We start from the raw sequence: 23,079 nt of genomic DNA, 5'->3' as shown, positions 1-23,079 counted from the left end.
ATCAAGTAGACATAGTAATCAAATGCAATGGTTAAAAAAAAAAGCAACAAAGGACGTTCTTGGGATAAGTGGCAAAAATTGAAAATGGACTGAGTTTTAGGTGATATGGAATTATTAATTTACAATGGTGTGAAAATGGCATTGTGGTTAGATAGGAGACTATATCATTCTTAGGAAGTGCATGCTCAGATATTTAGGGGGGAAGCATCACTACGTCTGCACCATACTTTCAAATAAAATAGTGAAAAATGTGTTCAGTGTTAAGTTTGTGAGATTCCTCTATGTGGTTATATAGAACTGTAGTTTGATAATATCCACTGCTGTTTAGTATTCTATTGTATGAGTATACCCCAGTGTATTCATTTTTCTGCCGATGGACGTTTGGGTAGTTGTATCCATTTATACTCCCACCAACTGTGCAGGAGAGTTCCCCTTGCCCACGTTCTTGTCAACACTTGGATTACCTTTTTCCATTTTAGCCATTCTGGTAGGTGTTCAGTAATGTCTCATTATGGTCTTATTTGTATTTTCCTAATTACTCGTGAGATTGGGCATCTCTTCATATATTTGTTAGTTATTTGGATATCCCCTTGAAGTGGCCAATCAGGTCTCCATTGCCTAGTTTTTGCTAGGTTGTCTGTCTCTTTCTAATTTTGTAGGAGTTCTTCATATACTCTGGATACAAGTCCTTAATCATGCGTTTCAAATATATTCTTATTCTGTGGCAAGCCTATCCACTGGCTTAATGGAATCTTTTGACAAACAGTTCTTAGTTTTAATCTAGTCAACTGTATAAACCTCATTATGATTAGTGCTATTCAGTTTTTTCCTTCTACCACAAATATTCTCTCATATGACCTTTTCGGAGCCTTATCATTTTGCACTTCACATTTAGATGTGCAATCCACCTAGAGTTCATTTTTGTTATGGTGTGAGGTAGAGGGTCAACTTTCACTTTTTTCTAAATGTATATCTAATGTCCCAGCATCCTTTATTTGGACAACTTTCCTTTCACTACTCTGCATTGCCGCTTTCGTAAATCAACGTGCCTGGGGCTGTGACTGGGCTCTATATTCAACTGTGTTGATCTATCTATTCTGCACCAATTCCACACTTACTCTAGTTTCAGAATAAATCTTAAAATCTGGTAGTGTAATCTCTCCAAATGTTTGTTCTTTTTCCAAAATTATCATGCTATTCTAGGTCCTTTGCAATTCCAGATAAATTTTAGAATCAGACTGTCAGTTTCTACAAAAAAGCCTGATGGAGATTGTTTTATGCACTGATGGTAGATCATCTCTTTCCCCTTGAAGTTCTATGAATGTCTGCTTTATTTTGAGGCTGTTAAAAATGCATACTGCTTTAGAATTATATTTTCCTAAAAAAAAAAAAAAAAAGGGGCGCCTGGGTGGCTCAGTCGGTTGGGCGTCCGACTTCAGCTCAGGTCACGATCTCACGGTCTGTGAGTTCGAGCCCTGCGTCCGGCTCTGGGCTGATGGCTCAGAGCCTGGAGCCTGCTTCCGATTCTGTGTCTCCCTCTCTCTCTCTGGCCCTCCCCTGTTCAGGCTCTGTCTCTCTCTGTCTCAAAAATAAAATAAACGTTAAAAAAATTAAAAAAAATTATATTTTCCTTGTGAATTGAACTGTTAGTTATTACAGAAATCCTCCGTTTCTAATACTGCTTTCTGCCTTAAAGTCTATTTTGTCAATATATTGACCCCTGCTCACTTTTGATTATTTGCTTGATCTTTCTTTTTCCATTCTTTCATTTTAAACATTTTCCTGTCCTTATGCTTCTGGCAAGACTCAAAAAGACCTTCACTAAAGGAACTTCCAAAGGATACACTTCAGTTTAAGGCAAGTGGTCTTAGAAGAAAAAAGGTCTAAAAAGCAAGAGAATGGATTTTAATTATCCAATCTGACAATCTCAATATTTTGAATATTCCATTTATTGTATTATTAATTCTATTCTACCTTTCTATTTTACTTTTTATTCTTAGTTCGCCTTAAGCTTACAGACTCGATATTTTTATTTATTTGCATTTTCTTATTCCAAAGTTTCCCTCTTTATTAGTTTGTGATTTACATACCCTATTTCTATTCTTTTAAATTATTATTTTTTATTTTTATAATGTTTATTTTTGAGAGAGAGAGAGAGAGAGAGAGAGAGAGAGAGAGAGAGAGAGAGAGTCAGAGAGAGAGGGAGACAGAATGCGAAGCAGGCTCCAGGCTCTGAGCTGTCAGCACAGAGCTCGACATGGGGCTCGAACCCACACACCGTGAGTTCATGACCTGAACCGAAGGCGGACGCTCAACCGACTCAGCCACCCAGGTGCCCCCCCTATTTATATTCTTAAGAGTAATCATTAGGGACACCTGGATGGTTCAGTCGGTTAGCGTCCGAATTTGGCTCAGGTCATGATCTCGCTGTTCGTGGGTTCAAGCCCTGTATGGGGCTCAGTGCTGACAGCTCAGAGCCTGGAGCCTGCTTCGGATTCTGTGTCTCCCTCGCTCTCTGCCCCTCCTCCGCTTGTGTTCTGTGTCTCTCTCAAAAATAAACATTAAAAAAAAACTAAAAACAAAAAAGAGAAACCCTTAAAGCTTACCACGTACTGAATAGAGCTTGTTTCTCTACTTTTTCAGCTCCTTCGATTCATTCCCCAGCCCACCATACTCTGGCTTCTGGCCCCACCATTCCACTAAAACTGCTTCTGCATAAGTTTCCAAATGCTGAATTAAATAGTCCTTTTATCAATCCATTATCTCACTGAATTTTCCTGCTAATTTGATATTTGTGATCATCCCTCCTTCTTGATATTCTTGTCCCTAAGGCTTCTTGACATTGCACTTTCTTGGACTTGTTTTGTTTTGCCAGGGGCGCCTGAATGGCTCACTCAATTAGGCACTGGACTGTGGACTGCAGCTCAGGTCCTCATGAGCTCAAGCCCTGCATCCGGTGAGCTCTGCTTCTCTCTCCCTCCCTGCCCCTCATGGGATTCTCTTTCTGCCCCTTGCTCACTTGTGCCCCTTCTCTCTGAAAGAAGAAAGAAAGAAAGAAAGAAAGAAAGAAAGAAAGAAAGAAAGAAAGAAAGAAAGAAAGAAAGAAAGAAAGAAAGAAAGAAAGAAAGAAAGAGAAAGAAAGAAATGGAGAGAGAGAGAGGGAGGGAGGGAGGAAGAAAGAAAAAGTAATGAATAATTCCCCCAAGATTCTGTGCCCAGCCCACTGCTCTTATTTTAAGTTTATTTATTTATTTTGAGAGAGAGAGAGAGAGAGAGAGAGAGAGAGAGAGAGACAAGAGAGAGACAGCATGAGCAGGGGGAGGGGCAGAGAGAGAGAGAGAGAGAGAGAGAGACAAGAGAGAGACAGCATGAGCAGGGGGAGGGGCAGAGAGAGAGAGAGAGAGAGAGAGAGAGAGAATCCCAAGCAGGTTTCACACTGTCAGTGTGGAACCCGCCAATTGCGAGATCATGAACTGAGCCAAAACCAAGAGTTGGATGCTTAACTGACTAAGCCACCCAGATGCTCCTGCTCTTATTTAAAAAAATCCATCCTGTATGATCCCCTCCAATCCCATGTCACCGATTACCACCTCCATGGGGCTGACTCTCAAGTTCATTTCTCCATCTTGGCTTCTTCCTTGAACAAACCTCAGACTCAAATCCATTTCCAGCTGGTCAACCAGACCTGAATATACCACAGGCATTGCAAATTCACCATGCCTAAAACCAAACTTCTAATTTTCTGTAGCTGCCCTCTGAGAGGGAAAAGCCAGCTTTTCCTCCTATTAATTCTCTCGCACAAGCTAGAAACGTGGGAGATTTGATTCCTTCTCTCCCTCCATCCCACATCTCATCCGTTACTGAGACCTCCCAATTCTCATTCCTAAGATATTTTTTTCTGGTTGTTTTCCCCAAGTAATATTCTATAGTTATTAGATATTCCAGATAAAAAATGGATGTCACAAAAAAATGTCTTGATAAATGCTAGAAAAACACAAAAAAAAGGTCTTACTCAAGAAAATGAGAAGACAAGCCACAGACTGGGAAAAACTACTTGCAAAAAAACACCTCTGAAAAGGACTGTTATCCAAAGTACACAAAGAACTCTTAAAACACAACACTAAGAAAACAACCTGGTTTTTAAAATAGGCAAAGACCTGAACAGACACCTCACCAAGGAAGGCATATGGATACCAAGTAAGCATCTGAAAATGTTTTCGACATCACGTCAGTAGGGGATTACAAATTAAAACGATGAGATACCACCATACCCCTAGTAGAATGGCCATGATAGAAAACACTGACACCACCAAATGCTGACGAGCATGTGGCACAACAGGGACACTCATTCATTGTTGACGGGAATGCAGCATGGTTCAGCCACTTTGGAAGAGTTTTGGCAGTTTCTTACAAAAGTAATCATACTCTTATCATATGACCCAGCAATTATACTCCACACTATTTACTCAAATGAATTAGAAACTTATGTCCACACAAAAACCTGCACATGGGTGTTTACAGCAATTTTATTTATCCTTGTCAAAACTTGGAAGCAACCAAGATGTCCTTCGGCAAGTGAATTGATAAGTAAACTATGGTACATCCAGACAATGAAATATTATTTAGTGCTAAAAAGAAATGAGCTCTCAAGCCATGAGAGACATGGAAGAATCTTTTTTAAAAAATGTTTATTTATTTTTGGGCGCCTGCGTGGCTCAGTTGTTTGAGCGTCTGACTTCAGCTCAGGTCGTGATCTCACAGCTTGTGAGTTCGAACCCCACGTCGGGCTCTGTGCTGACAGCTTGGAACCTGGAGCCTGCTTCAGATTCTGTGTCTTCCTCTCTCTCTATCCCTAACCCACTCACATTCTATCTCTGTCTCTCTCAAAAATAAATAAACATTAAAAATTTAAAAAAAATGTTTATTTATTTTTAAGAGAGAGAGAGAGACAGGGCGTGAGTGGGGGAGGGGCAGAGAGCAAGGGAAACAGAATCCGAAACAGGATCCAGGCTCTGAGCTGTCAGCACAGAGCCCAATGTGGGGTTTGAACTCACAAACGGTGAGATCATCACCTGAGCCGAAGTCAGAGGCTTGACCAACTGAGCCACCCAGGCGCCCTGGCCTATTGATTTTTTTAAGTCTTTACCACAGGACTTTTCAGAGCCATTACTATGTGGATATTATATTCTAGATGCACAAGAGGCGATATAACATGAGGTCTTTCCCAAACTTATTTCGGTGTTGTGGGACACCTTTTAGCATCTCACATGCCTCATACGCAGTTCATGAAATGCTGCTGTCACTCCATTCTCCCCTACCCCCACCTACCATGGCCTGGGTTCAGCTTTCGCCATCTCTCTGGTCCACTAGATCTGGTCTTGTTCCCTCGAACACATTGTTCTCAGCAGTGCAAGAGTGAGCAGCCTCAAACGCAACTCTGTGTCACTCCACCATTTACAACACTAAGACTAACTCCTTCCTAGGGCATAGGAAGCCCCCATGATCTGGCTTGGCCATACCTCAGTCTCACTTCTCCCCATACCGACTCACATCAGACCATACAACGAACTGCTTGCGCTTCCCCAAATGTTCTTGCTCTTTATCTTTGTTCACAGGGTGCTGTCTTTTATACTCTTCTCCCAGCTCACATCCAACCTGCTGGTTAACTCCTACCTCCCCTGTGAGACTAGTTCTGACACCCTGATCCTTAGAGAGTTATCCCTGACTGGGCTAGGAGCCCCTGAGCTCCCGTAATATACCGTATAAGCAATTCTAAATCTGTTGTGCCATGAGACTGTGAACTTAAGAGCAGAAACTATGTCAGATTCATTTTTGCTCATCTGTTCTTCCCAAATTCTACAAGCTGATGGGTCCCAAGGCTCAGTCCTCTTCTCTCCACGTTTTCTCCTTAGGTACTTCATCTGGTCTCACGGCTTCACACACCATCCATACCCTGATGACTCCCAAACCAATACCTCCAGCCAGCCAATTTCCAAGGCAGACATTTACGCTTGCTCTATTGTCTTTCCAAATCTCCACAGAAGTGGCTGCTTATTCAGGTCTCAGTTCAAATGTAACACTCCATCTTGGTGGTCACGCACCCACTCTCTCCTCTTGACTTGTCCTACCTTGTACTGTTACTATCTGAAATGAAACAGTCTATTTACTTGTTTTCTGTCTCTCCTACCACACTTATCCCATGAAATTGAGGAGTACTGATTCATTGCTTAGTGTTTGGCATATTGCAAAAACACTTATGAAATATTTGCTGAGTGAGTTAGTGCCCAGCATAGGCCTGGCACACGATACTTGCTAACATTTGAATGCTCAGGGTCCAACGCCGCGCAGAATGTACCACAGGAATTGCCTCATTTGACCATTGGCTCCACTTTACACTGAGACCCAGGGGCTCGGTAGCTTGCCCAGGAGGGGATATGAATATTGGCAGCCTGCTCCAGAGCTCACTTTCTTCGCCACTGTGCTATCCTCTCATTACCTCTGAAGGTATTTAGAAGGTGTCCTCGAAGGAAAGAAGGGAGGGCGGGAGGAAGGGAGGTGGCTCTCGGCTTCTCTATCTGTTGGGGAGTAAAGGACTTCTGGGTTCCGTGTTCTGTGGCTCTAGCGGGAGCGGATAAGCACGGTTCCCTCAGCGCACGCCTCCAGACACGACTGGACAAAGGACAAAGGTCCCCTCTCTGACCACCGGAGCCTGGGCCCTGTCCTTGGGGCATGCCCAGCATAGAATTTTTTTAGAATCCAGGAAGTGGGGGAACTGCGCCTGGAAAGCAGAAAACCTAGGTGCAGCTCCCCCTCCTCCGTGAGTGATAGACAGCAAGAGCCAAGCAAATGGTCCTTCCCTGCAATATTTATTAAGGAATTTACACATACACAGGAGAAAGGCAACCAGGAATTGTGGTTCCCACAGGTGAAATCTTTTAAGCAAAGTTTTCTCGTTTTAATTTTCACGTAGGGTGAATAATGACCGAGAGGAAAGCTCCAGGCTCTCTGCCTCACACACCTGGAGAAGGTGGGGAAACAGCAGCCTGGGATACCATAGGCATGAGAGAGTGACTGGCGGATTGGGAGAGAAGGGGGAGGAGGAAGAGAGCGATCTGTGAGACTGCAATTTTTTTAAACCATAAGAAAAAGTGGCAACAGTTTTAGGCTGTTGATAAATTAACTCCTCTCTGTGTAAACCTAAAACAAAACAAAACACCCAGAGCAGATGGGGAAAGGATCCACGCGCACACGGGCGCGCGCGCGCGCACACACACACACACACACACGCAGTACACACATTAAGCTCTGCATTCCCGCTGGAGGGGCTGGTCCTCCAGCCATACAGCCAGATCCCACTGCAGGTAGCATGGAGGCGGGGCAGGGTGTGTGTTCTCATGTGGGACCTTCGTAAAGTCTTTGGTGCTAATAAATGCTGACTGAAGCGGCGAGTCCTGAAGCCTCGATTCAGGGCAAAGTAGAGTAGTATTTTTGCTCATCCCTACAGCAGGGTGTTTGCCTCAGCTCAGGGCTAGGGCCAACCTGACCTAAGATGCAAGGGGTATTTAATTTGATTTCAGTACTTTCTTCTTTCCCATAAATTATGGGAGCATGATGCCTCCCTCTTCAAACAAAAATTTAAACATGCAGAAATAACTTAGCAACACATACGGAAGTACCTCTACACCTCCCCCTCTTTGCCTAAAAGACAACACCTACAGACCTTCCTGAGAGTCTGATAGGAGGTTTAACCTCACGGGAAAGGTACTCAAAGGTGTGCACTTTTCTCCCACAGTTTAAGTGCCTTCTGCCAACAATTCCTAAGGTGCTGGTGCCAGGAGAGGACTGGGGCTGAGGCTGCAGAGGAAGGCGGGATGGCGAGGGGACACGTTCGTCATAAAGCAACAGAGAGGCCTGCGTGTCCGGGAAGTGGCTGGGCTGGGCAGAATGCCAACCCCCAAACGACAGATTGAGTAATTTCTAAACCAAACAGAGAGGTAGGAAAGGGGGATGGGGTGGGAGGAGTTGGGGAAAGAGGAGAAGTGGGGGAGAGAGGGCTGAGGAGAGTGGTAGCCATACAGGTGTTTTGTTTTTTATTTCCACATCTGAGGGCTGAGAGTCTGATTTGCTGCCTGTCCATTTCCGCCGCTCATCGACTGTCCATAGCTCAGCATGCCATGGGCTCCACAGAAGTTCATCCCAGCCATCTGCTGGGTCATCTGAAAGGGAGAGAGGAGACTTTCAGACCAGGCTGTGGGCATGCAGCCAATTACTGCAAAAAGACAGGGTAGGAGTCCTTCTGTCTGCGGGGAGGGGGCAATGAGACAAGGGGAACTGTTATGGGACAGATCTGCCCTGAACCTTAACAGATCATTTTGAGGGCTCCAGATCACGTAAATGAAGGACTTTTCAGAAAGGAGATGTTGACAGAGACGAGTGCTCAGGGAAGCAAAGGAGTCCTAGGGCTAGTCAACATAAAAGCATCGTGAGAAGCTATTCTCTTTTTCCCTTTCTAGTCTTTCCTCCTAAAAAGAAGGGGCCTGTTGTTAACTTGCCGGCCCCGAGAGTTACAGACGAGCCCCGGACCAGCGCTCCTGTTCTATCTCCAGCAGAGTTATTACTGTCAGTGTCAGTGAAGTGCTTGTGCACGCTCAAGCACAGAGAAAAAGAAAGAGAAACTGGACTGTTCAGAATGAACAAAGGAAGGCAAAAAAAAAAAAAAAAAAAAAAAGAAAAAGAAAAAAAAAGAAAGAAAGAAAAAAGACCAACGTGTCTTCAGTGTGTGAGAAGGGAAGTTGCTGGGTGAAAAGAACCAGTGGAATAAGGTCTGGGTGGGGCTGAGGCCTCTTTATGAATGAGACTGAAAGACTGGCCTCTGGGAGTGAACAGAAGAAACTACTTATCAAGAAAAATGCCTTAAATTTCCCAAGCCTGGTAATTTCTGTACAAGTGTTTTTCTTGAGAAGTTCTATTTTTTTCCCACCAATATTTTTTAAAGAAAACCTCAAGCTTATAGAAAAGCTGAAAGAATATAACGAAACCCATATATCCTTCCTTAAATTCACAATTGTTAACACCTTGCCGTATTTTCTCTCTGAGATAGATATATCTTGTGTGGGATCTTCATATATATATATATATATATATATATATATATATATATATATATGAATTTTTGATGAGCATTGAAAATTGCAGAACATAACGTTTCATCTCTTAGTAAGTTAGGAGGCATCTCATAAGAAAGAACACTTTCCTAGAACCACAATACAAGAAATTTGATATGAATACAATAATATATGTTACATTTCATTTTCACGTCTCTTGTCTCCTTTAATATAGAATAATTCCCCCACCACTTTTTCTTTCTTGACACCGTTTTAGGAATCCAGGCCGTTATTTTGCAGTAAATCCTCTGATTTGGATTCACCTTACATTTTCTCATGATTGGATCCAAGTTAAATACTTTTGGCAAGATTTCTATAGAAGTGATATTGTGTCCTTCTTAGTACAAGATACCAGGAGGCACATGATGTTAATTTGTCCCATTGTTGCTAATCTGATGTTTGAGCACTTGGCTAGGGTAGTATCCACTGTGTTTTTTTTTTTTTTTTCACTGTAATGTGTATGTAATCTAAAGGGTATTTCTTGGAGAATATGTGAATACCCTATTCTTTCTACAATTACTAGATGCCATAAGGCATCTAGGCACTGTAAATCTAAGGCACTGTAAATAAGGCTTTCCCTCCCTCTCTCTTCCACACCCATTTAAAAATATGTATCACTATGGACTCATGGATTTTTGTTTTCCCTTCAGTGTTATAATCCATCAGCATCACTCTTTTGGATGTTCACACTATCCCACGTTTGGACAGCGGGAGCCTCTGGAAGTTGGCTCATATGTCCTCTTGACATGTCCTAATCAGTTTCACAGCACTTCATTACTTATACAAATAAACATGAAGGACTGAAAATAGGCAAATTAAAATCCCACCTATGAAAGCTAGAAAAAGAAAAGCAAAAGTAAATCAAAAGACAGCATAAGAAGGAAACAATAGAGATAAACCAGAAATTGAAGTCAAAAACAAACAAACAAAAAATTGTGGAATAAATAAAACAAAATCCTGTGGGTTTTAAAAATACATATATAATTAACAAAATAGACCACCAGTTAACCTAATTGAAAGCAAGGGCAAAGGGAAAGGAGAACACAAACATACAAAATAGGAAATGACAAGGGAGAAATAACTACTGGAACAGGAAACTAAAAAGTCATGAGACAGACTGCTTGGTATAATCTTTGATAAATGAATTTGAAACCCTAGGTTCACTGGCTAATCTAGGCACCTAGAGTTTTCCACAGCTGACTTTCATAGAACAGAGAAGGCTATCAAAGAATCAGTACGCACAAAAAAAGCAAAAGGCCCATACAGTGGCACACACGGGAATTCCGAATTCCACCCCATCTCCAAAGACCAATACTATATAAATGATTCCAGACTCCAAAAAAAGGAAAGCATGAAGACAGTTTTTATAAAGCAGTTAAACATCGCCTCCTAAACTTGAGAAAGATAGCAAGGGCATGCGTACGTGTGGACACGCACGCACGCTGCTCCACCGATACTCCTTCGCCCATCTCTTTGCTCTCAGACTTGGAATCGCTCTTGTTTCAGTTGGGTTTCTTTGCATCTAGTGTAAAATCAGCCACTGCTCTGTGAGCCAATTTAAACATCTTTTTCTTTTCATAGAAGAGCTACCTATTGATATGACTGATGTGTTTGGTCTTAATTTTATCACATTACATTTTTGCTGTGTTTATTATATTTGCTGTACTTCATAGTCTATGCATTCCGTTTTCTTCTAAAATATTTGCTTGGCATTTATAAAGTTTCATTTTTGTTCTAGTGGTTACCTTTATGCTAATACTTTCTTTTGCTTGCTTTAGTCTGTACTCAAGCTTCTACCATTTGGTTTGTCAGCTTATTTCATCCTTGGACTTCCACCTATTTCCTAACAATCAGTTTATTCTACTTCCCCCTTCTTACTTTCTCCTCCCATTATGTTCAGTTGCATTGTTTGTTCAGAATACTATATATATTCTTCTACCCTTATCATTACCTTAATTTTAGATTCTCAATTAAATATTTAATCACCATCGGTCCTTCTGCCAAAATGTCCTCAGTCATCTCTTAAATGGATGAAGCTTGTCTTCTGGTATACTCCTCAGGAAAGACTTGTAAGTCTTGACTTCTTACATATTTAAGATTTTTTTTAAGATTTTTTTTTTAATAGCTTCAATCCTTGAAGGATGATAGCTTGTCTAGCTATAAAATACCTGTCTCATGTGTACGTGAGTACCTTGTTGTTGTTTTGTCTGTTGCTGTTAGAAGTCTGTTCCTTTTGCTTTATAGATGGCAGATCTTGGGGGTTGGGTGGTGGTAAGGAGAGGGTTGGAGCCCTGAGAATTTTTCTTGTTCCAGAAAGTCTCAAAGTTTACTGAGATGTATGTTAGAGTTGACCATTCTGGATCAACTTCCATACACAGTAGGCTCTTTCAATATTGTATTCAAGTCTTTTATTTATAGGAAGTTTTCTTGTATTACAGATTTAAACATATTAATTCTGCTCCACTATATTGTTTTTCTTCTTTGGCAGTCTCCAAATATATTTATGTTAGGCCTTCTTTGCTTAATTTCTGTATCACTTTCTCTTGGATTTATTTTCCTGCTTTCTATATTTAGTTTCCATTCTCTTACCTGTTTCGTGACTTTCTTCAATGCCAAATATATTTTCAGTTGAATCTATTCTCCTCTGGGTAACCTGTAATTCAGTCTTTATTTCTATGATAATTGTCTTTTCTCAATTTACTTCCTGAATTTAGTAGTTTCATTTCACAACTTCCAGTTTTTTGTCCATTTTGGTTCTAAGCTTTTACATTTCTGATTCAAGCTGTTTCGCCTTCCAGTATTAAAGGGCATTTCCTTCAGGTTGGTGGTTTGTGTAACAGTTTTCTTCTGTTCATGGCCGTTTTGGGGGGGAGAATTTTCATTTATTGAAATGTTTTGACTTTCATTTTCTAGTTTCTTCCCATAGTAGTTCTGTATAAATGTCACCTGCCACCTTCTGTTTATTTTGTAGTGCCTTGTTCTTCTGAATCAGCAATACTACAGCCAGGTGTGAGGGGTTTGGGGAAGCTTGCTAGATTTCTTAGTTCAAGAGTGCCCTCTTCTGTCACTACAGTGAAATGATTATTTGGATAGGGGGAAGAGGACGGTTTATCTTCTCATCTTGTAATTCCTTCTTTCCACTTCTCATTTGTTACTTTCCCTTCACTCCGAGGTCCCCAAAGGGCACCTCTTCCAAGTCACCTCCATTACCCTTGAAGCAATACTTTTCCAGAGCTACCACCTATTACCCTGTATATTTCAAGCCCCTCATTTTCGATTCTCCACGTAACCAGAGTTCTAGTTGCTAAGTCTCAGACCTCTTCTCAATGTGCCCCTGATTGAGATACGTCTTTCTCTTTCTAGGGGATGATTTTATCTATGTTCTGTCACCTCTAGCCCCCTGCACCTTCTCGTCTTTCCACACAAGTCTCTCTGATGATGGCTCTGCTGGATTTGGTTGATCACCACCATGTAACTTGAAGTTTGGAGTATTCTGTCTACTGGATGTGGTAGTCATGGGTTATGAGTGGTTTTGTTTGCACTCCTTGTTTGCCTGTATAGGTTGTTTCTGCTATTGTTTTAATATAAGTGTGGAGAAATTTAGATTTAGGCAGTTGCCCTCATTTTACAGTAACCCAGAACTCCTCAGAAAATCTGCCATTGGGCAGATCTGGAAAAGAAAAGGGCGTGGCAAACCTAAGAAGGTCTCTGCGTTATCTATCTCATCTACACTGTAAGGGTTCAAAGAATAAGGAAGAGACAAAATGAGATGGCCTTGAGGAAGGCTCAAAAACCCTCGTCCCAAGTAAATGGGGTAGCTTACCTGAGTAAGGTTCCACTGCAGCTGCTGAGCTGGCTGAACCCCATACATTGTCTGGGGCACAGCTGCCATGCCTGCCATGTAGCCAGCTTGCTGGGTGGTCATCATTCCATTTGGCACACCCATCATTGAAGCCTGCATGCCACCCATATAGCCTGCAGGCATGGCCATGGGGGCAACCATCCCAGAAGCTCCTGGCTGAGCTACCATGCCTACTGGAGGGGGCATCATGCTCCCCATTATGCTGTTAGGAGGTGTGACCCCAGGGAAGCTGGGGTAGGCTGTGGGATACGCCATCTGAGCTGGAGCCATGAACATTGCTGCCAAGAAAACACACACACAGATCGGTTTAAGAGGAAAGTGCACAAAGTCAATCTAAATTCTCACTGGCTACTCCTTTCCAGCTAGAATTTCTCAGTAGCATTTCTACTCAACTCAGAATGCTCGTTTACATAGCAAAATAGATTCCCTACAAGGCTTGCGACAGCTTACCAGTGGGCTGCCGACTTAGCCACTTTCCTTTTAGGGTCCAGGTCCAGACCTTGAGTCAGACTTCACACAAGTGTGACACCAGACCCCACAGGAGTATGGCTCTGAGTTACATTACTATCCATCTGCTGACACTTCGTAGCTTCACAAAAAAATGTCAGGTTCAGGTTTGTTTGCAGTATAACGTCCTGGCCCCCAAAGCAATTGCTCCCTATTACAACAAATAATTCTTGCATATAAGTCCTCTTGTCTCTATCTGGCATTTTGCCACCACCCCCATGAAATCTACCTTGGGCAGGCATTTGAGGTGTCTGGGATCCATACAGTGAAAGGATGGAGTCTTTTGAGAGCTGTTTCTTGCCTGTTTCTTCTGATTTGCTCCCTGGCTCTGGAAACAGGTTCAGGTTTTCAGGAACAGAGCCAGCACTCCCTGAAGTTGGCATGGAACCTACAACCTTAGGGCAAAGAGGGGAGGGGGAGAATTGGAATGGTCCTCACAGGGGTCTCGGTAAGGACCTCCCTCATCTCTCTGCCGCTTCTAACATCTGCAATAAGAATTCACAGCTCAAGTTAATAGCCTCCTAACATTCCTACCATACAAATATGTGAAAACACCGGCTAGTTAAGTTCTGGTACAATTCTTTGATCTACAGAACAAATCTACAGATTTGGTGAAAAACAAACAAACAAATAAAAACAACCTACAAATGATGCAGCCACAGAGAACGGAGTTTAGGTCCCAGCACAGCCATTTACTAGTTGCATAATGAGAGGCTAGTCACATAACCTTTCTGAATTCATGTTTCCTCATCAATAAACTACCTGTTTTGTAGGCTTGTGGTAAATATTTTAAATTATAAAAGAAATATGCAAGCTGACATACAAAATCACCTAGCACCGTGCCTGGTCCTAAGCAGGCATTCCACAGATGGTGGTCATTAACAGTTTCAAGTCTTTCAAACCTACAAATTCTCTGGCAGTAACTCACGCTGAGGAGCTGACCTAAAGTAGCAGCCTTTATAAGGTGACACACCTTCAACAGAAGCCCACTCAAAGGACTCACTCTTTTGGGGCAGGAGACAAAATGGGATGAATAGTAATCTTGGGCTGTAACAGAGATGACAATATTAAGGGAAGAATCAAGAAATCAAGAAAACCGAAGTCCAATTCCACCAAGGAAGTATGACTTGGCTCCATTACTAAGTTATCAAAATTACCCTTTTCAAAATGCTCTTTAATTCGGAGGAGCCCACGTGACTCACCTTTCTGGAAACTGAAGAAGAGGGGGATGGAACAGAAGCCAAAAGATCTAAATCCTTCTCTAGAGTATTGCTGGTCTTACTATTTGCAATGGAGCAGGACACAGGAGCATCTGGAAAGAGAGATGAAAGCTAACCTGTAGCACTGCTCATTAAGTCCATGTCTTTCTTCTATTCTAGACGAGAAGCAGACAGAGTAGGCCTATGCTCCATCAGGGCCCTGGAAATCTAGGCTTCTGAAACCACCCAGCTTGGATGGGACCTCTCAAAAAAGACCTCACCCTATGTTCCCAGGAGCGTGCCGGAGAAGCCTGCAGCCCAGCTATCAGGCACAGGGCAGCAGAAACCCAGGCCTGAAGGCTATATTAGCACCACAGCAAACAGGCTGGCTGGCTCCCTTCCAGCTATGTGAGGGGTAAAGCTGTGTAGCTTTTATCTCTTTTTCGGAGATAAATGAAAATGAAAGGTACAGAAATTATAAACCTAAATAGCCAATAACCTGAATCAGCAGAAATGTACTAAAGTATAGCCGTCAGATCTGTGAAAGGTAAAGAGTACTCTATTTCTGAAAGGGGCAGAACCGCTAGCTCAGGGTTTCAAAGGTTTGGAGAAAAATAAACACAGGTAATAACAGGCCACCTCAGAAACAGGCTGCACCTGAAAAATGAGAGAGCTGGGGCATGGCTCACAGGGGCTGCTTTAGTGAAGCTTGCTGACCTTTACTGAATGATTAGTATGTGCCAGGTGAGAAAGAGGCTAAGAGCTTGAGAGGCACTATCTCATTTAATCCTTCCAGCACTTTTGAAGTAGAGACTGTTATCATCTTTGCAGACACAGATTAGGAAAGTACTGTTCAGAGGTTAAGCAAACTACCCAGGGTCACATAGATAGCAAGTGGAGAGATGGACCTCTGACTCCAAAGGCCACGCTCTTAAACCACGACACTATACTGTCATTCTGAAAAGTGTAAACACTTCTTAGAACAACTGCTCAGACGTAAAACAACAGGAAAAACATGAGAGAACAATCTAAATGATGAAGACACAAACCGAAGAATCCCATCTCCACTTATCTTCCCAGGGTGACTGAGAACTCATCATAATTTGTAAGATTATGGGAGTGGAAAAGTCTGACTTTTTTTTAAAGTTTATTTATTTATTTTGAGTGAGAAAGAGTGAGTAGTATAGTAATCTTGGGCTGGGGGGGGTGGAGGGGTGGAGAGAGGGAGAGCTCTGTACTGTCAGCACAGAGCCCCATGCGGGGCTTGAACCCACAAACCGTGAGATCATGGCCTGAGCCGAAGTCAGACGCTTAAATGGACTGAGCCACTCAGGCGCCCCAAAAAGTCTGACTCTTACCAAGGCCCAACAAATCCATGACAGGTGCTGAGGATTTCGGGGAGCTTTTCCGAGGTAGCTGTGGATCTTCTTTTTTCTGTGGCTAAGGTGAAAATATGTTAAAGAAAGAAATAAGTAGGTGTTTTTGAAATGCTTTTTTTCCCCCTCTTCACTGTAAAGCCACAGGTATTCTTGTGGTATGGCTGCTGTTATTCAAAGGGTTACCAAAGAAACAAAACTCAGGAAGTGTCAGGTGAAAGAATCAAGTCAGGAAGTCCGAGTGCATAAACCAAGCCTAAAGTGAAAAAAATATCGTCTGTGCTCGTTTGGCTTTCTGAAACCAAGACAACCACACCAGGAGGTCCAACCAAAACAGCAGGTTTGGGTCCCAGGAAAAGCCAAGAACAAAGGTGGGTGTCTGACGGTGTAAGAGCCAAGAGCCAACAAATCTCCCAGTGATTAGAAAACCTTTGATACCAAAAGGGAGATCAGTTTAAAGATTACCTAATTCACTCTGCCAATATCATTAAGGACTGTGTTCTGCAGGCAGTGCGACTCAGAGTGATGATAAAAGACTCTTCCTTAAGCAAATAGTAAAAAGTCCTCTCTCCCAAGATTCCAAGCTCTTACATTAGGGTATCTACTACTACAGCCACAATGTCCTGTGAAAAAAGAAAGGTGTCTACTTCAATATGACAGAGCAAGAATACAAGGAGGAGTGCAATGGATTAGTACGGCCAGGCTTCTGGACTGTTCTAAACTCTACCTCTAAAATGAGGTAGAGAGGGTCTAAAGAGAGAAAGATTAATGTAGCATCTGCTCAGAAGGTATCACATAGCCTAGGCATTCCGGCAAGGAACGTGTCTCCTGCTCAGAAGGGCAGATGCAGTTCCCAAACTCCCAACCAGCCCCAAGGAGAAGTGTCACGGAGCAGCTGAGGCAGCAAGAAGACAATGGGAAAGCAGCAGAAATGGCAGCAGGCAATCTAATGTAAATGTGGAACCCTTGGGCCCCAGGAAAAGTGGTGCAGTATGCTATCAACCACATCCCACCCACCAGAAGGCCTCCTACCCCTCCCCTCCACATATAAACACACCTGAGGTCATCCACCCAGTGCAAAGACTTTCCCACTTACCATTTTAACTTTCTCAAAAACAACAGGTTCCATTTTTTTCTCTGGAGCTGGTTCACTCCCTCTTTTCCACTTGTCATCTTTTTCTTTCTATAATGATTGAACAAAACAAGACAAAGAACACACGTGACTAATAGTTTGAAAATTATAATTCCAAATGTGCAAAAAGGACACAAAATATTCCTGCTGAACGGATGCAGGGTCTGACAAACTTGGGGGTTTCTTCATATGGGGCATGAGAGCTGGCCTCTTCCACATTAGCCTTAGTGCTGTAAGAGACATCTTTCACATACCATTAAGAACCTCCTCATTCTGTCTAACTCATTTGTGACTCCTGAACTGTGAGTCTAGGCTATCTATAGAAGTCAAAAACGTTTTACCAGTTTGCTGCCCCTTTGTGACTCAAGTTTAACTTGCTCATGCTTGGAGGGGAGTCGCCTCACCTTGGTACAACAGTGAATAAGTTCATGTTCATCTTACTTGACAGATATCCTTTGTGATTTTATTTATTTTTTTAATGTTCATTTATTTTTTAGAGAGAAACAGAACACAAGTGGAGAAGGGACAGAGAGAGAGGGGGACACAGAATCCGAAGCAGGCTCCAAGCTCCAAGCTGTCAGCATAGAGCCTGACGCAGGGCTCAAACCCACGAACTGTGAGATCATGACCTGAGCCAAAGTCGGATGCTTAAACAATTGAGCTACCCAGGCACTCTCTCCCTTGTGTTTTTAAATTCAATCATAAGTCTTCCCAGTCTTTATCTCCTTTTTTTTAAAAGTCAGGAAATAAACTGTAATTTCAAGCTTAAGGATTTTTAAATTCAATCATAAGTCTTCTCAGTCTTTATCTCCTTTTTTAAAAGTCAGGAAATAAACTGTAATTTCAAGCTTAAGGATTAGGGAAACAAAAATCAAGGAAATAAGGCAAAAAAAAAAAAAGAGCAAAAGGATTAAAGTATCCCTTTTAGGGTGTCCTGAATAAAACCAAAAGCACTTCAAAAATAAAAGATTAGAATGTCTCAGTTTCTGTTACTTCCAGAGGCAGTTTCATAATGCTCTCATAGACTATAATGTTATTAGTCACATTTTTAACAGCAAATAAATGTTGTCACATTTTTAACATTTAAATGCAAAAAAACAAAAACAAAAACAAAAAAAACAAACCACAGAGTAAACTTAAGACAGGCATATAAAAGGAAGTACATTTAAAAAAATGTTCAGCCTTGCCTATGATCAAAAAATGAAGTTTAAAATACTTTTTTGAGAGGAGAAAGATCTCAGTAATACCTAATGTTGATATGGATGAACTAGCCCTCTTACATGACGCTGAGAACAGAGTATAAAACAGTACAACTTCTGGAAAGTATACTAGCAAAAGGAGGAAGAGACAAATACTGAAGCCCTTCAACCTAGATAATACCGTATCTTGTAACGTATCTTAAGAAAATAATCCAAAATATGGAAATATAACTCTATGCAGCAAGAAGTTCACCCCAGAATTATCTATGCTGAAGGAAAATTTAAACAATCTCTCTTGTCTCCTATATTGTCTCTTCCACAGAAGGAAAATGGTAAAATATACTGTGGGCTAGTTACTCACTGAAGGATGTAACAATTAAAAGCTATGAACACTATATAAGTACATAAAAACATATGATATGCTAAATTGAATGAAAATAGTAGGCAATCTATATAACTATTATAATTAGGCCTCCAGAAAGTAACTACATAGGAGAAACTACCAAGGTGATAATCATTGGTAAAGATGATAAGAGTAGGCATAGATTTTCCACTTCAATTTTCATATTATCTGTAATATGATATTTTAATCACAAAAGAACACGTGTGGCTATGTCTGTTCCACACATGGTGCAATGTTTTAATACAGAACACTTAATTTCTCAAAGTTAAAAACGCTTTCTCTGACCATTTAAAAATAATACTCTTTAATTAACAGAACCACTTTCTTTTCAACTTGATACTGTCTTCACTTAGCAAATATTAATTCTTGGCATATAAATCTTCACAAGGATATTTTTAAAACTAAGTACATCAAAGAAAAAAATTTTGGAATAGATTTTTGGTAAACAGGAGGTATTTCCTCCCTAAGTGAAAACATTCCATGATTAAAACGGGCTGTTTACATGGGTACAGTACAGCAGCAACATAATTATGAATGAACACTATCTTCATACGGCCACTCTTCCCTCCTCCCCCATCTTCTGGATTGTCTCAGATACTCTTTTCTGACCTTGTATGATTTCTTATCTTTTGATACAATTAACAGAGCTAAGCAGACCATAGTTTTCTACAAATAAAAGGAGATGTGTGTGCTTGGTTCCAAACTCTTTTTGATGATGCCATCCAAGCTGTGGCTATACACTGGGTTAATTCTCTCTTGAAACGGTTAGGATAAATTCCAGGTTCCTTTTCTGGATGACCACAAGTAAGAGTCCCTCACACTGAGTTCAGAAGGAATCATCTTTACCCAACTAAATGTATTACCTTGCACTTCCCTGCCTACATTGAAACTCACCTACAAGTTGATGGCCCTTTTCACACAAACCCTAAACATCAATCTGGAGTATGTTCCAATTAGTTCAACTTTAAATTGCCTGGAAGGACTTAGAGCCCTGTGGAAATTTAAGTGATTTCACGGGCTATACAAACCCCATTAAAAGGCAAAACTAGATAGATGATAGATAGATAGATAGATAGATAGATAGATAGATAGACAGACAGACAGATAGATAGACAGACAGGGCTCATGCGTGCGAGAGCTGGAGAATCCCATACTCTCTTCTCTATACTTCTGCAGACAAAGAAATAGTCAATTATTCCTAAGCAAATTTACTGTAGAATCTTGTCAAAAGTTTTTTTAGGTCTAAATAATTATATTGGTTCTCCTTTAGCTGTCATTAGTCAGACCTATCTTCTTCCAGAAACCATGCTGTATTTCCTCCTGTATATTATACTTACCTTAGCTGTCAGACATCGTATTTGATTCTAACCACATGCCTAGGATGGAAAGCGAGCTTGGCAACTAGTAGTCTCCTCCTAAAACCCTTCTCAGGAACAGGGTCCCACTGGCAATTAGCCCATCAACACACTGGAAATACATGCTGGGCAAACTGAAGAAAAACTCTGGTGATTTCATTAATTTTGTTGACGTCATTTACAGAAAAAATGCATATATACACACACATGTTTACACATATTATTGTTTGATCTAGTATGCCTAATATGTCCATTTGAAGAAACAATTTGGAAGTGGGAATCACTAACACCTAAATACAGATCAAGGCAAAGAACTCACTAATGATTTGCCCTATCTGTCCCTGATGCAGAAGTCTGCTCCATATTTCATGGTCTTGACTCAATAATTGGCTTTTTTCTACTTTTTAAAAATGGCTTTGGGGTATTTCAGTGGCTCTTCTCAAATTCTTCCCTGGCCTGATTAATAAGCAAACTACTCATTATGAACAAAGCTTGATAACCAACCCTAAAGGCATTGATGTCCAAACTTCGGTCCATGTATTTCTTCTTCTCATATTTATCTCGAATAAATCCCTCGACAGCTCTGCAGAAAGCTTATTAAGGATAAGTCAAACAAATCTTTCCCACAGTATGACTACAATAGGTCAATCTGTATTCAGTGTAACGTTGTTCTCCCCTCTCCCTCCTTCTTGGTTTCTCCATATGGTTCCTGTTTCTTCACATGCAGTTTCCCCGACCAAAACCTTACAATGCCTCCTTCACCGTTACTGCCATTTCCTATGACTTTCCTTCAGGGTAATGATAGCAGCAAATGGGCTTATTCTTCATATGGACATCAGAGGAACCTGTGGCTCTTCTAGAATACTGGTACAGCAGTCAATTATCTATTTTAAAACCCTTAGGTCAATAGGCCTTAAACAAAGGCAACTGAGTGCCCTTAAAGCTATTAACTCTTGTGCCCCACTACCAGATTCTGCTGCATATCTTTTGCAGGGCCCCAAATCTACATTTTAACAGGTTCCACCTGCACCCAACAAAAGGCAAACTCTAGAGAGACAGTTTACAAACCACATCTGAGAAGCACTGCCTTTAGGGGGTTTGGTGTTGTGAGTAGGGTGCTGTCCCCTGTTGACAGGGGAAGAAGGTTATTGATTAGCTGGTCAGTAACAGTTAATTCTTTCACACAGGACACAGAAAAGGCATTTAAAAATGAATGGTAGTTTTACTGATTCAATACAGCACAGTAATCTACTCTTTTCAGCACACAATAGTTTCAGAGATGCCAAGACTATCAGAGATGTCACTTTGTGGGAGAATTCAGTGAACTACTGCAGTCTTAATTCTTGAATGAATCTTCCCCATGTGACAGCACCATTCCGACATCAGAAAGTACACATATGCTTTTTGTATGTGTTGGTGGCAGGAGAGAAGAGAGAAAGACTTTGTCTAAACCACATAGAGACGGCCCAGTCAGATCACGGGGCTTGAGTCTTGTGTGACTTTCCCCAAACACCAAAATACCACTCAGCCTTCTAAGTTGCTCCAAAAAAGATACGGGTCTATTTGAGGTCGCCGAAAAGTCTCAGGAAGATAGGCTTCATAGAGTCGGTTTGCCTTTCCATTCCCCATCTCTTGCATGCACTGCAATCAAAGAGATGGGGACACATGGAATGTCAGATGAGAAAAGAACTGGAAAACTCACCCAACTGCAGCATTTTACAACCGAAGGACCAACCAAACAATGGCAGAACCAAGATCTACGTGCATACCTGATTTCCAGAACACCATTCTCTCCACTGCCAACCATTTGCCAACCATTTGGTTGTCGTTCCCACCCCTCTCCCCGAGTTCTTTTTCTTGAAAGATTCATCTGACAAGATGCATTTAATTCAGTAATAATTCAAGATCCCATTTGAGGGCCCAAGACACATAACTACCAATCAAAATGTCTACTTGATAGGCAATAATCAGTATCGAATCAGGCAGGCAATAATTGGGCAATAACTACAATTCTGAGTTTATACTATTAATTAATCTATTCAGCTTTATTACCAATAAATGTGTTTCCCATGAGGCCTTTGAAATAGATTCCTTAGCACTTGTGAGGGACAAATCCCGAGAGTTTTTAAATCTTCAAATTCCCAAATACCTCTATGGCATGTAATTTCCTCCATAAGATAAAATAAAGTGTAACTGAAAAATACAACTAATCTTTTAGACTTTCACTGAATCAATAAAAGCAGTCTAATTTCTAAAGCCATTTTCTGGTTAAGAATAACCTCTTATTTCTATTGCCAACTTTAGCAACTGTTTTCTTTAGATCCTTTCTCCCCCTCTCCACCCCCCAAAAAAGAAAAAACGATTTAATTACGCTTAAAAGTTTCAAAGCAGGAAGAAAATAGAGAACAATGAAGCCGTATCACGGTGCAGATCTTAAGCCATCTAGTCTCACTAACTTAAGTATCTCATCCCCAGCCCACCAACCTAACAGCAAGCAAGATTTGCATAGACATTTTAGCAATAAAATATTGTAAGTCTAGAAGTTGGAGGATGTGTGTGTGTGTGTGTGTGTGTGTGTGTGTGTGTGACTATCTAAAACTATAAATGTTAGATCTGCAAATGCCAGGGGTCTCATAAAATAATCCAAGATCCCCCTTTATACCTTGGGGGTATACCCATGGGATCCTAGACCATAGACTATGTTTTGAAGAAAGTAAAATATAAGTAGAATAACTTGTATCTTAACTATAAAGATTACAAATTTCTCTATTAAGGTATAAGAATTTGACATACGTGTTTGACAACTAAATTTTCCTTTATTTTCACCTTTGTGCCCAGTCTGACTGAAATGCATCTGGAACTGCTCTTACATGGAAATATGA

The 23,079-nt window shown here is 41.2% G+C and overlaps 1 protein-coding gene across 1 annotated transcript in view; it reads right to left on the bottom strand.

Moving 5' to 3' along the window:
- Positions 1 to 6,847: 6,847 nt before the first annotated feature.
- Positions 6,848 to 23,079, bottom strand: part of SMAP2 (small ArfGAP2) — a 48,648-nt gene continuing 32,416 nt past the window's right edge. The window contains exons 3-10 of the mRNA XM_023258523.2: positions 21,753 to 21,838; positions 20,702 to 20,780; positions 17,205 to 17,291; positions 16,091 to 16,172; positions 14,736 to 14,845; positions 13,763 to 13,928; positions 12,988 to 13,304; positions 6,848 to 8,216 (exon numbers count right to left, since the gene is read on the bottom strand). Coding sequence (XP_023114291.1) covers positions 8,091 to 8,216; positions 12,988 to 13,304; positions 13,763 to 13,928; positions 14,736 to 14,845; positions 16,091 to 16,172; positions 17,205 to 17,291; positions 20,702 to 20,780; positions 21,753 to 21,838 — 1,053 coding nt within the window. The 3' untranslated portion in view covers positions 6,848 to 8,090. The remainder of the gene's footprint in view (positions 8,217 to 12,987; positions 13,305 to 13,762; positions 13,929 to 14,735; positions 14,846 to 16,090; positions 16,173 to 17,204; positions 17,292 to 20,701; positions 20,781 to 21,752; positions 21,839 to 23,079) is intronic.

Source organism: Felis catus, chromosome C1 (genome assembly GCF_018350175.1).
Source record: "Felis catus isolate Fca126 chromosome C1, F.catus_Fca126_mat1.0, whole genome shotgun sequence".
Classification (NCBI taxonomy): Eukaryota; Metazoa; Chordata; class Mammalia; order Carnivora; family Felidae; genus Felis; species Felis catus.
Note: the sequence above shows the minus strand (reverse complement) of the source record. Positions and strands in the feature narration are given on the sequence as shown.